The 12225-nt window shown below is 42.2% G+C and overlaps 1 protein-coding gene across 1 annotated transcript in view; it reads left to right on the top strand.

Annotated features, from left to right (window-relative positions):
- LOC145343849 (cathepsin D-like) overlaps positions 1–9859 on the top strand; it is a 36544-nt gene extending 26685 nt beyond the window's left edge. Inside the window, exons 5-9 of the mRNA XM_080190285.1 lie at positions 3221–3420; positions 3551–3673; positions 4328–4472; positions 4865–4963; positions 8953–9859. Of these exons, the coding sequence (XP_080046411.1) occupies positions 3221–3420; positions 3551–3673; positions 4328–4472; positions 4865–4963; positions 8953–9114 (729 nt within the window). The 3' untranslated portion in view covers positions 9115–9859. The remainder of the gene's footprint in view (positions 1–3220; positions 3421–3550; positions 3674–4327; positions 4473–4864; positions 4964–8952) is intronic.
- The last annotated feature ends 2366 nt before the right edge of the window (positions 9860–12225 follow it).

Here is a 12225-nt window from a genome sequence, read left to right as displayed (position 1 = left end):
GTAATCCTTGCTGTGAGAGTGCATCCATTTGAGAGAAGGGAAGCTTGCTCTCAAGAAAAATTACCATGTGCAGAAATTCTTGAGGTTGTTGATAACTGACTGCAGAGTATTAATGGGAGAACTGATGAGGTTTTGCTCTCTGCTGAGGCCAGGCCTTGTGAAGAAGAAATATTTCCAGAAGGGCCAGCAGAAAGATCAAGGCCTGGGAACAATATGTAATTATTGCAGAAGATGCCCCACAAGTGAAGGAAACTTGCAGCGTGGTGAAACAGGACTTGAACCACAAGATGTTGAATCACACTGTACACAAACCTTTTTACTGAAAGGAAGAAAGTCAAGCCTATGAAGATGGTTGTTGGACAGATATTAGATAATCCCGAAGAATCAATTTGCACCCTAGAAAAGATTAATTACCGGCAAGTCTCAAGGAAAAATGGTTTGATTATTGGAATGATTAGCTCAATGCTTTCCTGCAGCAATGTGAAATGTTAGATAGAAACTGGTGCTATGTGAGCTTCACACATCTAATGTGAAGCTGCTTAAGATGACTCAAAAATTAAGCCTTCCAGCATAAAATTTGAGGCTCCTCCAATTGAACAATACGCACCCCAAGAAGACAAAGTTAAGCTGAGAGTCAATTCAATGAGAAGAAAGAGAATTTGCAGTTCTAGATAAGAATTTGAAGCAAAATCCACTTCTCTCTGGCTAAAAAAGTCAGAAGCTTGGACCAGTAACCCTCCAGAGGAGATTTTTTGGGGGTTTTCAAGATTATGAAGATAGGTTCATAGGTCTTGGATGTCTTCCTGTTGAAATGAATGACTGAGACCAATTCCAGCTGTTTCTTTGGAGAGTTCAGCTGCCCTCCAGTCTAGCCTGAAAGACAAGATAGAGGAAGTTGAAAAGATGGGAGTGAGTGACAAGTCTGCAGACTGAGTGAGTTAGCAGCAAAACAAGAAAATGCACAGATCTAAAGGGCCTTTTTGTAAAGCTCCAGTAGAGATCTGACTACCACATTCCAACCACTGAAGAAATTTTTGCCTTAACTTGCCATGCTGACAAATGAAGTTGCAGGAAAACAGTAATTTATTTTGGATGCTATTTGGGTGGGAGGTATAGATGGTTGTGCAAACTGTTTGGCATATCACTGTCAACCAACATGTGATCTTTCAGGAGTGGAAGTGATCTGTTCATCTATGGATGTGGAGAAATGATGGGAAAAGGTATTTTAGACTCTGATCAGAATCTAGTGAGACTGTTGGAGGGACCTTTTTCAGATGAACTGGAAACTGAACAACTAAATATTGCAACAAGTCAAGTATGTTGATCATGTGCTGATGGTGAAAGAATATTGCCCTGTTCCTGATAAGGTGCATGCTGTAGTAGAGACACAGGAACTAACAGATGTGAAGGCAGTGCACTTATCTGTAGGATTTGTGACCTACCCTTCTCAATCAGTGTGAATCTCTATGCAAGCTCATGATGGACAGGATGGTCATTGGCATTGGAGCACAGAACGTGAAGCACCTTTTGTTCGCATTGAACAACCAGTAACGACAATGAGGTGCCACAGTCGCCCTGCAGCGTGAATGCAGCAAAACAGGACTTTGAGAAACCTTCATGTAGCAAGGACAGCCTGTGGTTTGCCTCCATCCGGTGCATTGATGTAAACAGAACATTATGCGTAGATTGGGGAAGAGTGCCTGGCTGTTGTTTTTTGCTTGTAAACGTTTTAATTTTGTACTTGGTTTTTGTGAGAGAAAGGAGTGGTAGAATCTGAGCACAAGCCACTTCAAGTATCTTTCCCGAGCTGCTTTTGATGGCCCAAGAATCTGCAAAGGATGTAATTTTTTTTATTTGCAGACATTTGGAAGTGAAGTACAAGCAAGGGAAGCACATGTAGATCACTGACTGACATGCTGTTAAAACCACTGCCTTTTGATGTCTTCCCGTTTTGTGGACAAATGGGATCATACAGCCGAGGAAAAGGCTGTGTTAATAGATAATGGCCATATTTGGCTCTATGGAAGAGCTCTCCAATTTAGCCATGCAATTCTAGTTTCTTCTAATTCTGCAAGTCCAGTTGCCCTGGTAATCTGCAATAACGTAGGACCCAAATTGGAGAAAAGTAGTTTTGCCCATTTTTGAAGATCACAAATGACTTGGGATTCTCCAAGAAGCTTCAAACTTCAGATAAGAACATAAGAACATAAGAAATAGGAGCAGGAGTAGGCCATCTGGCCCTTCGAGCCTGCCCCGCCATTCAATAAGATCATGGCTGATCTGTCGTGGCTCAGTTCCACTTTCCCGCCCTCTCCCCATAACCCTTAATCCCCTCTCTTATCAAAAACCCATCAACCCGCTTCTTAAAAATATTTAGCGAGGCAGCCTCCACCACTTCAACGGGCAGAGAATTCCAGAGATTCACCACCCTTTGAGTGAAGAAGTTCCTCCTCAACTCCGTTCTGAACCGCCCCCCCTTTATCTTGAGGCTGTGCCCCCTAGTCCTACTGTCTTTTTTGAGCGGGAAGAGTCTTTCCACCTCTATCCTATCCATCCCATTCATCATCTTATACGTCTCAATGAGATCTCCCCTCATTCTTCTAAACTCTAACGAGTACAAGCCTAGTTTATTCAGCCTCTCCTCATAGCTCAACCCCCTCAACTCCGGTATCAGCCTAGTAAACCTCCTCTGCACTCCCTCCAAGGCCAAAATATCCTTGCGCAGGTGCGGCGCCCAAAACTGCACACAGTACTCCAGCTGCGGCCTCACCAATGCCCTATACAGCTGCAGCAAGACCTCCCTACTTTTATATTCAATCCCCCTCGCTATGAAGGCCAGCATCCCATTCGCCTTCCTGACCACCTGCTGCACCTGCAGGCTGGGTTTTTGCGACTCATGCACAAGGACCCCGAGGTCCCTCTGCACCGTCGCCTGCTGCAGTTTTTCGCCACGTAAGTAATAGTCCTTCCTACCATTCTTCCTACCAAAGTGGACCACCTCACACTTGCCAACATTAAATTCCATTTGCCATTTCCTGGCCCATTCGCCCAGCCTATCTAGATCCTTCTGCAGACTCTCCACACCCTCCGCACAATTGCAAATACATTTGTGAGGTTTTCTGTTAGTGAAGAGTGATCGACCGACTGACTATAATTAGTGGGGGAAGCTATGGCAATTTTCTCTTTCCATTAATGTGGATTGTTGCTTCTGTTTCTACAGATTGGTGATATCAAAATTAAGAATCAGTTGTTTGGTGAGGCCATCAAACAGCCTGGTGTGACTTTCATTGCTGCTAAATTTGATGGCATTCTTGGCATGGCCTACCCACTTATCTCAGTTGATGGTGTTGCTCCGGTGTTTGACAATATAATGAAGCAGAAACTGGTGCAAAGGAATGTTTTCTCCTTCTATTTGAACAGGTAAGATGTAAAAGCCAATTCAATTCAAGATACTCCTTTAGTGGTCACAAGGGCCAGACAGCATAACTAAATCTATAAATTGCATCATTGTTCAAGATAATGGAGATGCCATTCCTTATTCCATTTCTAGGAACCCTGATACACAACCTGGTGGCGAGCTACTGTTGGGTGGAACTGACCCCAAGTATTACACTGGAGAATTCTTCTACCTGAATGTGACCCGTCCTGCATACTGGCAGGTCAAAATGGACAAGTAAGTGTTTTTGCATGCTCAGGACTAGCACTGAGCAGTAATAAAATTTGTATCAGTAGTACTTTTGTGCAGTATGCACCAGATGGTGAGTGGAGTACATTCCAGCCATTCAGCCAATTCAACTTCACATTTGAGGTAATTATGTCTTATTGTAGGAGTATTTTATGGATTGGTCAAGTAGAACAGTGCAAATGTGAGGCACAAGTGGTGGGACATGTGACATTTCCATTTTGGACCAACTCCAAAAATCTCACTCTAATCACTTTGGTTAAGTTGTAAAATGCCCCCACATTCCCCAAAAACTGGGTGAATGTCTATTACAGATTATAGAATTTCCTAACTGAATAATTTTACAGTTGTTTCACATGCTTTGAATGATGTCTGTTAATTTCATCACATGGGGAAATGCATAACCTATACCATATCATCAAGACAAGAAATTGGAGCCCCTCATTATCCTCTACATTTAAATTTAAGAATTTGTGAGAGTGCAAATTGTAATGTTAAGGCCTCCTCTGCTTGACCTGGGTCTTCAATTTAGTCCTCCCCTTCCATATTTTAATTCTGCCTTCAGGCATAAAGGGTTTAATACTGCATTTCTGTCAGCTGCATGTGCTGGGTCTGACCTTTTCTGTGTTGCCTTTTTTTTGATAGACTTGCCATTGGTGACACCTTAAACCTGTGTAAAGGAGGCTGCTCAGCTATTGTAGACACAGGAACCTCTCTGATCACTGGACCTACTGAGGAAGTTATTGCCCTGCAGAAATCCATTGGAGCTGTAGCACTTACTCAAGGAGAGGTGAGAATCCACAAGAGCAACCTCTGCAGTTGTAGCCTGTTTCTCCACTCCATGTTTAATTTTCTGTCTCTAAATTGCACACCAATGATTACTGTGGTGCAATGACTAGGATATGTGGTGAATCTGATCAGAGTTGAACTCTGGTGGAAAATCATGCTATTGATAGTAGGGAAAAAGCTTGTTGCTGCTTACTATCTAAGGTCATGTGAAGGACAGACTGTTGGAATGTATCTGAATGCTGGTGGGATATTTGGAATTGTTGGAGCCTTAAGAAGGGAAAGGAACATATGTTCTTATGGGTTGTTAAAATGCTGAATTTTGTGAACGAAAAACAATAAATGGTAATTAAAAGAATTGCAACAGCAGTAACTTGCACATTTTTCCTTCCTCAGTACAAGGTTGATTGTAACAAAGTCACCTCTCTTCCTCCCATCAACTTTATCCTGGGAGGACGGACCTTTACTCTGACTGCAGAGCAGTATATCATTAAGGTGAGTAGTTCAAAACAAAGTTTTTGCATGAGTAGACAGATATATTCTTTGCAGCAACCAAATCTGCAGCTTGGGCAACTTTTGTGAACATTTGTGGGCCATCAGGGAGGGGGAAGATTTATCTGGATACTTTGTTCCAGGAGGCAGTCACTCCCCTTAGGTTAGGCTGGACCATGGGAGTTGTCAGGAACAGGGAAACCAGCATGGAGTGATGGAGGAGCTTCAGCTCCTGACTTTGCCAAGTGGTTTGAAGTGCTTGCTACCTATGTGGAGGCACAGAAGAATTGCAAGGTGTTGTGGTCAAGGATAGAGACTGTTCTCTGCAGCTGCAACCTGGAGCTTTGAAAGTTGTGTTGTCTGCCTGGTATCTGGGTTAAGGACATCCCATGGCTGGAGAAAAATTTAGAGTAGGTGGGACGAGAGTCCAGGTGGGTGTCAATGACATGGGTAGCATCTTCAGAGAATTTGAACAGTTGAGGATTAAGTTAAAGTACGGAGCATCAAAGATCATCTCTGGACTTGAGCTACCTGCCAATTGGCATAGGGTCAAGCTGATTAAAGAATTAAATGGGTGGGTGAAAGAATGGTGTGGGAAGAAGAGGTTTCAATTCATGGGGCACTGGCATCTTTACTTGGAGATGAGCTCCACATGAACTGGGCTGAGACTGGTGTCCTGGTCAATTGTGTAACTAGGACTGCGTGCAGGGCTTTAAACTAAAGGTTGAGAGGATTCAGATGTAAGGAGATTCAGGAATTTGGAGAGGGAGGTTGAGGTATCAGAACAGTAGCAATTTGGGTAAAGACCAGCAGAGCAGGACTAGTTAACAAACAAATGTATATCAGCAAATGAGGACATTTATAGAGAATAGAAATTGAAGGTTCTTTATCTGAAGGCATGAAGCATATGCAGTCGGATGGATAAACTAGTGGCGCAATTAATTGGATCTAATTGTCATTATACAGTCATGGTTACAAGGTTGGGAAATAAATATCCCGACATCCTTGTTTTGGCAAGATGGACAAAATGACAGAGGAGGAGGAGTAGCCATGATAGTAAAAGATGACATAAGGGCATCAGTGAGAAGAGATCTGGCCTCTAAAGATCATGAAGTAGAATCTGTAATACCAAGAGTTGGAAAAGACTAGTGGCAGTAGTTTTTAAGCTCTCAAAGAATAATTGTACCATTTGGACAGAGCATTAAACAAGATGATATAGGAGCTTGGAGCAAATGAAATGTAATCATTGTGGGACACTTTGACTCAGTCCAAGACATTTAATCAGATTGGTAAAATTGGTTCAGTTGGTGAGTTTGTAGAATGTTTCCATGAGTTTCTTGGAACAGTATGCTGTGGAACTGATGAGCAATAAAGCGATTTTGGATCCAGCCCTGAATTCTTAGAATGGCCGAATATTGTCTCCTCTCGGAAGAGTTGGCAGGGAACAGATCCCCACTGAGCAACTATCCTATAGCAAATTACACTGCAATGAGTGTTGATTAACTACAGGTGGGACTTCTGCCCCAACTTGGGAGGAAATCACTCTTTGGAGAGCTGCTGGTGAATCTGGTTGGCCAGAAGCATCCCAGTCCCTGCAACAACAGCACTGCAGTGACAAGAAGGGAAATTTCAAGAGTCCTGTTCAGTCCAAGAATGGAGGCCCAGCTAAGTTCAAGGGGTTGGGGGGGGCAGTCACAAAGACAGCAATGAGGGGCAAGAGAGGTGTGGTCTAGAGGCCATTGGAATGTACGTGGGGTGGAGATGGGTGGGCTGGAGGGTGCCTGACTTAAAAAGGGGGCTTCTTAAGGAGGCACCCCCTGACCCAAACATGTCTGAGGAGTAACTTAGTATCCAGTCCTTTCTGTTGCACAGGAGTGTAATGAGGGAAGTTATTCATTCCTTAGTCAGAGGAATGGGAAGGAAGAAAATTTTAAAAAGGTATGAATATTGTAAGTGTTGATATTTGGGTGTGTTCAAAGAAAACACAAGTTAGCATGCAGATGTAGCAAGCACTTGGGAACGAAAATGGCATGTTGACCTTTTATTGCAAGAAGATTGGAGTACAAGAATAGAGGTTTGCTGCAGTTCTACAGGGTTTTGGTGAGGTCACATCTGAAATACTGTGTGTCTTTTTGGTTAATGAAGGATATTTCTGGTTAACCAAGGATAGACTTGCATTGGAGGTAGTACAGCAAAGATTCACTGGATTGGCCCCTGGGTTAAGAGGTGTAGTCCTATAATATGGTAAGAAATTTAAGTTTACATCCTCTGGGTTTGGAACAATCTCATTGAAACCTGCAAAATTCTGAAGGAGCTTGATAGGGTAGACAGATTTGTTTTTTCTGTGTTAGTTGGTGAACCTGAAACAACAGGGGCACACAGTCTTTAGATAATCAAATTATTTAGGATTGAGTTGAGGAAAATTGCATAACTCCCTGTAATTCTCTACCCCAGAGGGTATGAATGTTCCATTGTTGAATAAGTTTAAAGCTGGGTTGGACACATTTTTTGGTCTCGGGCAAATTAAATTTGAACCCAAGATCAGCCAGTAGTTATAATGAATGGCAGAGCCAGTTCAGTGAACCATCTGCCGTTCTCATCATTGCTTTGGTCCAGCTGGTACTGAATTTGTAAAGCTCTACATAGTAAATTAGGTTGGATGAATGTAGTTGCCCCTGCCTCACCACCCATTTATTTCTTACCCCTACAATGTCATCTTTATTAAATTATTTAAAGAGGTTACTCTCTGCTCTTGTCTCCATCCTGCCCCTTCAGTATGACAATGAATTGGAGATTAGCTGACTCCTCGAGTTGTATTTGCACTTCAGTATCATAGAATCCTACAGTGTAGAAGGAAGCCATTCAGCCCATTGAGTCTGCACAGACCACAATCCCACCCAGGCGTTCTTCCCCATAACGCCCATAATTTATTTTTAGTATGGCTAATCTACCTAACCCATACATCTTTTGGACTATGGGAGGAAACCGGAGCTCCCAAAGGAAACCCACACAAACACAGGGAGAATGTGCAAACTCCACACACAGTGGCTCAAGCCAGGAATTGAACTTGGGCCCCTGGCACTATGAAGCAGCAGTGCTAACCACAGTGCTGGCTTATCCTTCCTGTATCTGCTATAACACTAAAGTGCCTGATCTGATAATGCAGTTGAGGCCTGTTGCTCACCAAGCAGGTCTTTGGACACCTGTCAAAGGGAGGTATTGGCCTAATAGTGTTAACACTACACTATTAATTCAGAACCTCTGGTAATATACTGGGGAACTGGTTTGAATCCCACCATAGCAGCTATAGGAATTTGAATTCAATTAAAAATATCTGGAATTAAGAATCTACTGATGACCATGAAATCATTGTCAGAAAAATCCATCTGGTTCACCTAATGCCTTTTAGGGAAGGATACCTGCTGTCCTAGGTCTGGCCTACATGTGACTTCAGAGCCATTGCAATGTGGTTGACTCTCAACTGCCCTCTGAACAAAGCAACTCAGGATAGGCAGTAATGCTAGCCAGCCAGTGATGCCCATGTCCCATAAATGAATTTAAAAAATAAGGCAAATGCCTCAATAGCTTTGCTTTTTTTTAAATGATTTCAGTCCTGAGCACTGCTGACAAAGCCAGTACTAATTACCCATCTCTGAAGAAGGAACCTGTGGGGTGGCTTCCTTTTGCCTTTAAGCAGCAAATTACTGGATTTGACCCAGAAACAATGAAATATAGTTGTTCAAGTCAGAATGGCCTGTGCCTTAAAGAGGAACTTGGTGCACTCATGTAATATAGTCCTTCAAGGTGGTAGAGATTCTTGTTTGGCAGGTTTCGCCAAAGGAGTAGTGGCATTTTCTGCACACTGTGTGGCCATGGTACATGGGTAATGAAGGGCGTGAAATATTTAATTGTTGAATGGCTTGGCTTGGTTTAGGCTGTGAAAAGTTTGATTTCTCAAGATATGGTTTAATATTTGTTCACTTTTCTTTCAGGAAACGCAAGTTGGTATGACTATCTGTCTGAGTGGATTCATGGCCCTCGACATTCCACCTCCTGCTGGCCCAATGTGGATTCTTGGAGATGTATTTATTGGGCAATACTATACAGAGTTTGACCGAGACAATAACAGGGTTGGATTTGCGAAGGCTGTGTAGTCTTACAGTCCTATAGAATATAAAAAAATTGAAGTGCACTAATGTTCAAAATCAACTTGCAACAGTAATAATGAGAATCCCTTAGGCTAGTATGTTTATCACATTTGCTTCCAAGAACTTGATTATGGACAGGTTTTGGCTGTTTACTTCAAGATAATGGAAAAACAGAATGCTAGTGATGCAATGGGAATGTAAAATTCTCTGTTCAGGCCCCTGGTGATCCATTTCAATATTCAGTACTTTTTGTTTTTAGTTTAAAATTTTGTGGTCTGAATAGTTGCCTCAATATTTTGAAATGGCACCTGTTTCTAATCATTTCACCAAAGTGAGTTTACTTTGCTTGAGATTCTGATCCCTTTAATGAAATGTGATGTTTAATACGATAGAGCATCACTTGTCAGTAACTGTTTGTTTTTAAGGAGGCAAAGATGTCACACTGAATTGTCATGGACTTGTACTGTTTAACCCTATCCAGGAAGGAATATAGGTCCTGGATGGGATTATTGTGACCTTTTGTTTGAGGAGGGATCAAGGGTGAGGAAAATCTGAATTTTGCTCTTGCCTTTAGATTAGGGGGGAATCTGCAAAGAAGCAGAATAAACCTGATGGCAGGAGCAGATGAGGAAAGACTAAAGTTGTTAAATAATGGATGGCTCGTATGCAATCTACAATTTTAATTGTTTTAGGAATATCTTGGCACGTGTTCTTTGGTTGATAGAATCAAATAAACTGAAATACAATGTCATATTTGGTGTGTGTATAATTTCAGACTCTTGGCATGTGTTTAGCTCAGCTAATGAGCATCTTGCTTTTGAGTTAGCAGGCTATAAGTTCAAACACCACAACACACAATGTAACACTAATTGGACCTCTGGTGTCACTATTTGAAGAAGGCAGAATGTGTTCTCAGTTAATTTTTCTTTTCTGCTTGAACTGAAAACCTTGGGAATTCATCTGCATATAAATAAGCCATCACATTGTTTTAACAATGTTAGAATTCTAAGCTCATTGTATGCAAGTACTTTTTGAGACGTAAGGAGCAAGATTATCTTCAAGAACATAAGAAATAGGAGCAGGAGTGGTCCATACAAGCCTTTTGAGCCTGCTCCATCATTCAGTATGATCATGACTGATCCATGACTTCAAACCTGCTTTCTTTCTGCTCTCCATATCTCTTGATCAAAAATCTGTCTGTTGTGGCCTGAAGTGCACAGCTCTTGGCTACAGAATTCCAAAGATTCACAGCCTTTTTGTCTGAAGAAATTTCTCCTCCTCAGTCCTGAATAATTGGTCCCATATTCTGAGACTCTGCACTTCACCCCATCTGTTCTAGATTACCCAGCTTGGGGAAACAACTTGTCTACCCTGTGTGTTTCAAAACAAATCACTACTCATTCTTAAATTCAGAATGTAGTCCAAGTTTACTCAGCACCTCTGTCGTTCTGAGATGAGAAGGTTGTCCTACAATCAAACGAACCATCACTGCCATGCCTTCAATGTAAATTATATTCTTCCTTAAATATGGACCAAAACTCTACACAATATTCTAGGTGTGATCTCACGAAAGTCCCATACAATTGTAGCAAGACTTTCTTGTACTATTATTCGAGAGGTGGTGGTGTAGTGCTATTGTCACTGAACTAGTAATCTATTAATATATACAAGTTTCACTCCTTTCGGGGGGTGGGGGGGCGGGGCGGGGGGGGGGTGGTGGTGGTGATGCAGAATTATTCTTGTGACCAAAGTAAATAATGTCTTGCTGCTCCACGTTTTGTATTCCATCTGCCACCATGTTACCCATGTAATTAACCCTTGTAACACTCCTGGAGCCTCTTGTGTCCTCCTCGCAGCTTACATTCTCACCAACTTGATATTGGCAATTTAAATGAATTATTGTGTTTCTTCACTAACTCATTAATATAGATTGTAAGTAGCTGAAACCCCAGCAATGATCCTTGTGGCATTCCACTAGGCACAGCTTACAACTTTGGACTGCCTGTCTGTTAACCAATTCAGCATTAATGCTAATACATTGCCCTCCAATTCCATGAACCCTTACCATGTGTATTAACTTTTTGTGTGGCAACTTATAAAATGCCTTTTGAAAATCCAAGTATACTACATCTGGTTCCAATTTTAACTATCCCATTAATTAAATGCTCAAAAAACTATAAATTTGTCAAAAATGTTAACTTTTGCAACTCTATTGCCTTGCTGGATGGATTGATTTTTATTTGATGAAAATGGATATTGATATACAAACCTGAATGCATTTTGCACTTGAGTTTTTTCAAAATCCATTATTTCATCCAAAAGATATGGGAAAGTTGGAGTGGATTTAAAAAAGTCTAGTGGTGGCACAGTGGTTAGCACTGCTGCCTCAGGGACGTGGGTTTGATTTCTGCTTTGCTTTGGGTGACTGAGAGTTTGCTCTGGATTGTGGGAGGAAACTGGAGATGAACAGGTCAAGTGGATTGGCCATGCTTTAAATGTCCAAAGGAAATAGGTTAGGTGATTTAGCCAGACCCACTTCCCCACCCAATCCCTATAAGCTGCTGGTTCAGAGTGGGTGCAGACTTAATGGGCTGAACAGCCTCATGCACTGTATAGTTCTATAGTTAGTATGGAAGCCGAAGTAACAGCAAATCCATTTTCAGATGTGAGGAAGAGGGTACGTCCTGATATTCCAGTACTTCCCATCTTCTCCATCACCCCATGTGTGCATATCTTCCCTCGCTGGGTGGTATTGTGTCAGTAAAGCACATTCACAGATTTGAAAAGTGCAGCCTGCCATTGGGCTTCTTATCATAGAATCCCTACAGTGCAGATGGAGGCCATTTGGTCCATCGAGGCTGCACAAACCATAATCCCACCCAAGCCCTATTCCCATAACCCCACATTTACCCTGCTAATCCCCCTGGCCATGCTAAGTTGACCCTAGTGTCAATCAACCTAACCTGCACATCTTTGGAATGTGGCAGGAAACCAGAGCACCTGGAGGAAACCCACACAAACATGGAGAATGTGCAAACTCCACACGGACAGTGAGTGACTTGGCTGTAGTTGAACCTGGCTGCCTGGTGCTGTAAGGCAGCAGTGCTAGCCACTGTT

Source organism: Carcharhinus amblyrhynchos, chromosome 6 (genome assembly GCF_965287045.1).
Source record: "Carcharhinus amblyrhynchos chromosome 6, sCarAmb.v2.hapA, whole genome shotgun sequence".
In the NCBI taxonomy this organism is placed as follows: Eukaryota; Metazoa; Chordata; class Chondrichthyes; order Carcharhiniformes; family Carcharhinidae; genus Carcharhinus; species Carcharhinus amblyrhynchos.
The sequence above is the reverse complement of the archived record's forward strand: the minus strand, read 5'-3'. Positions and strand labels throughout refer to the sequence as shown.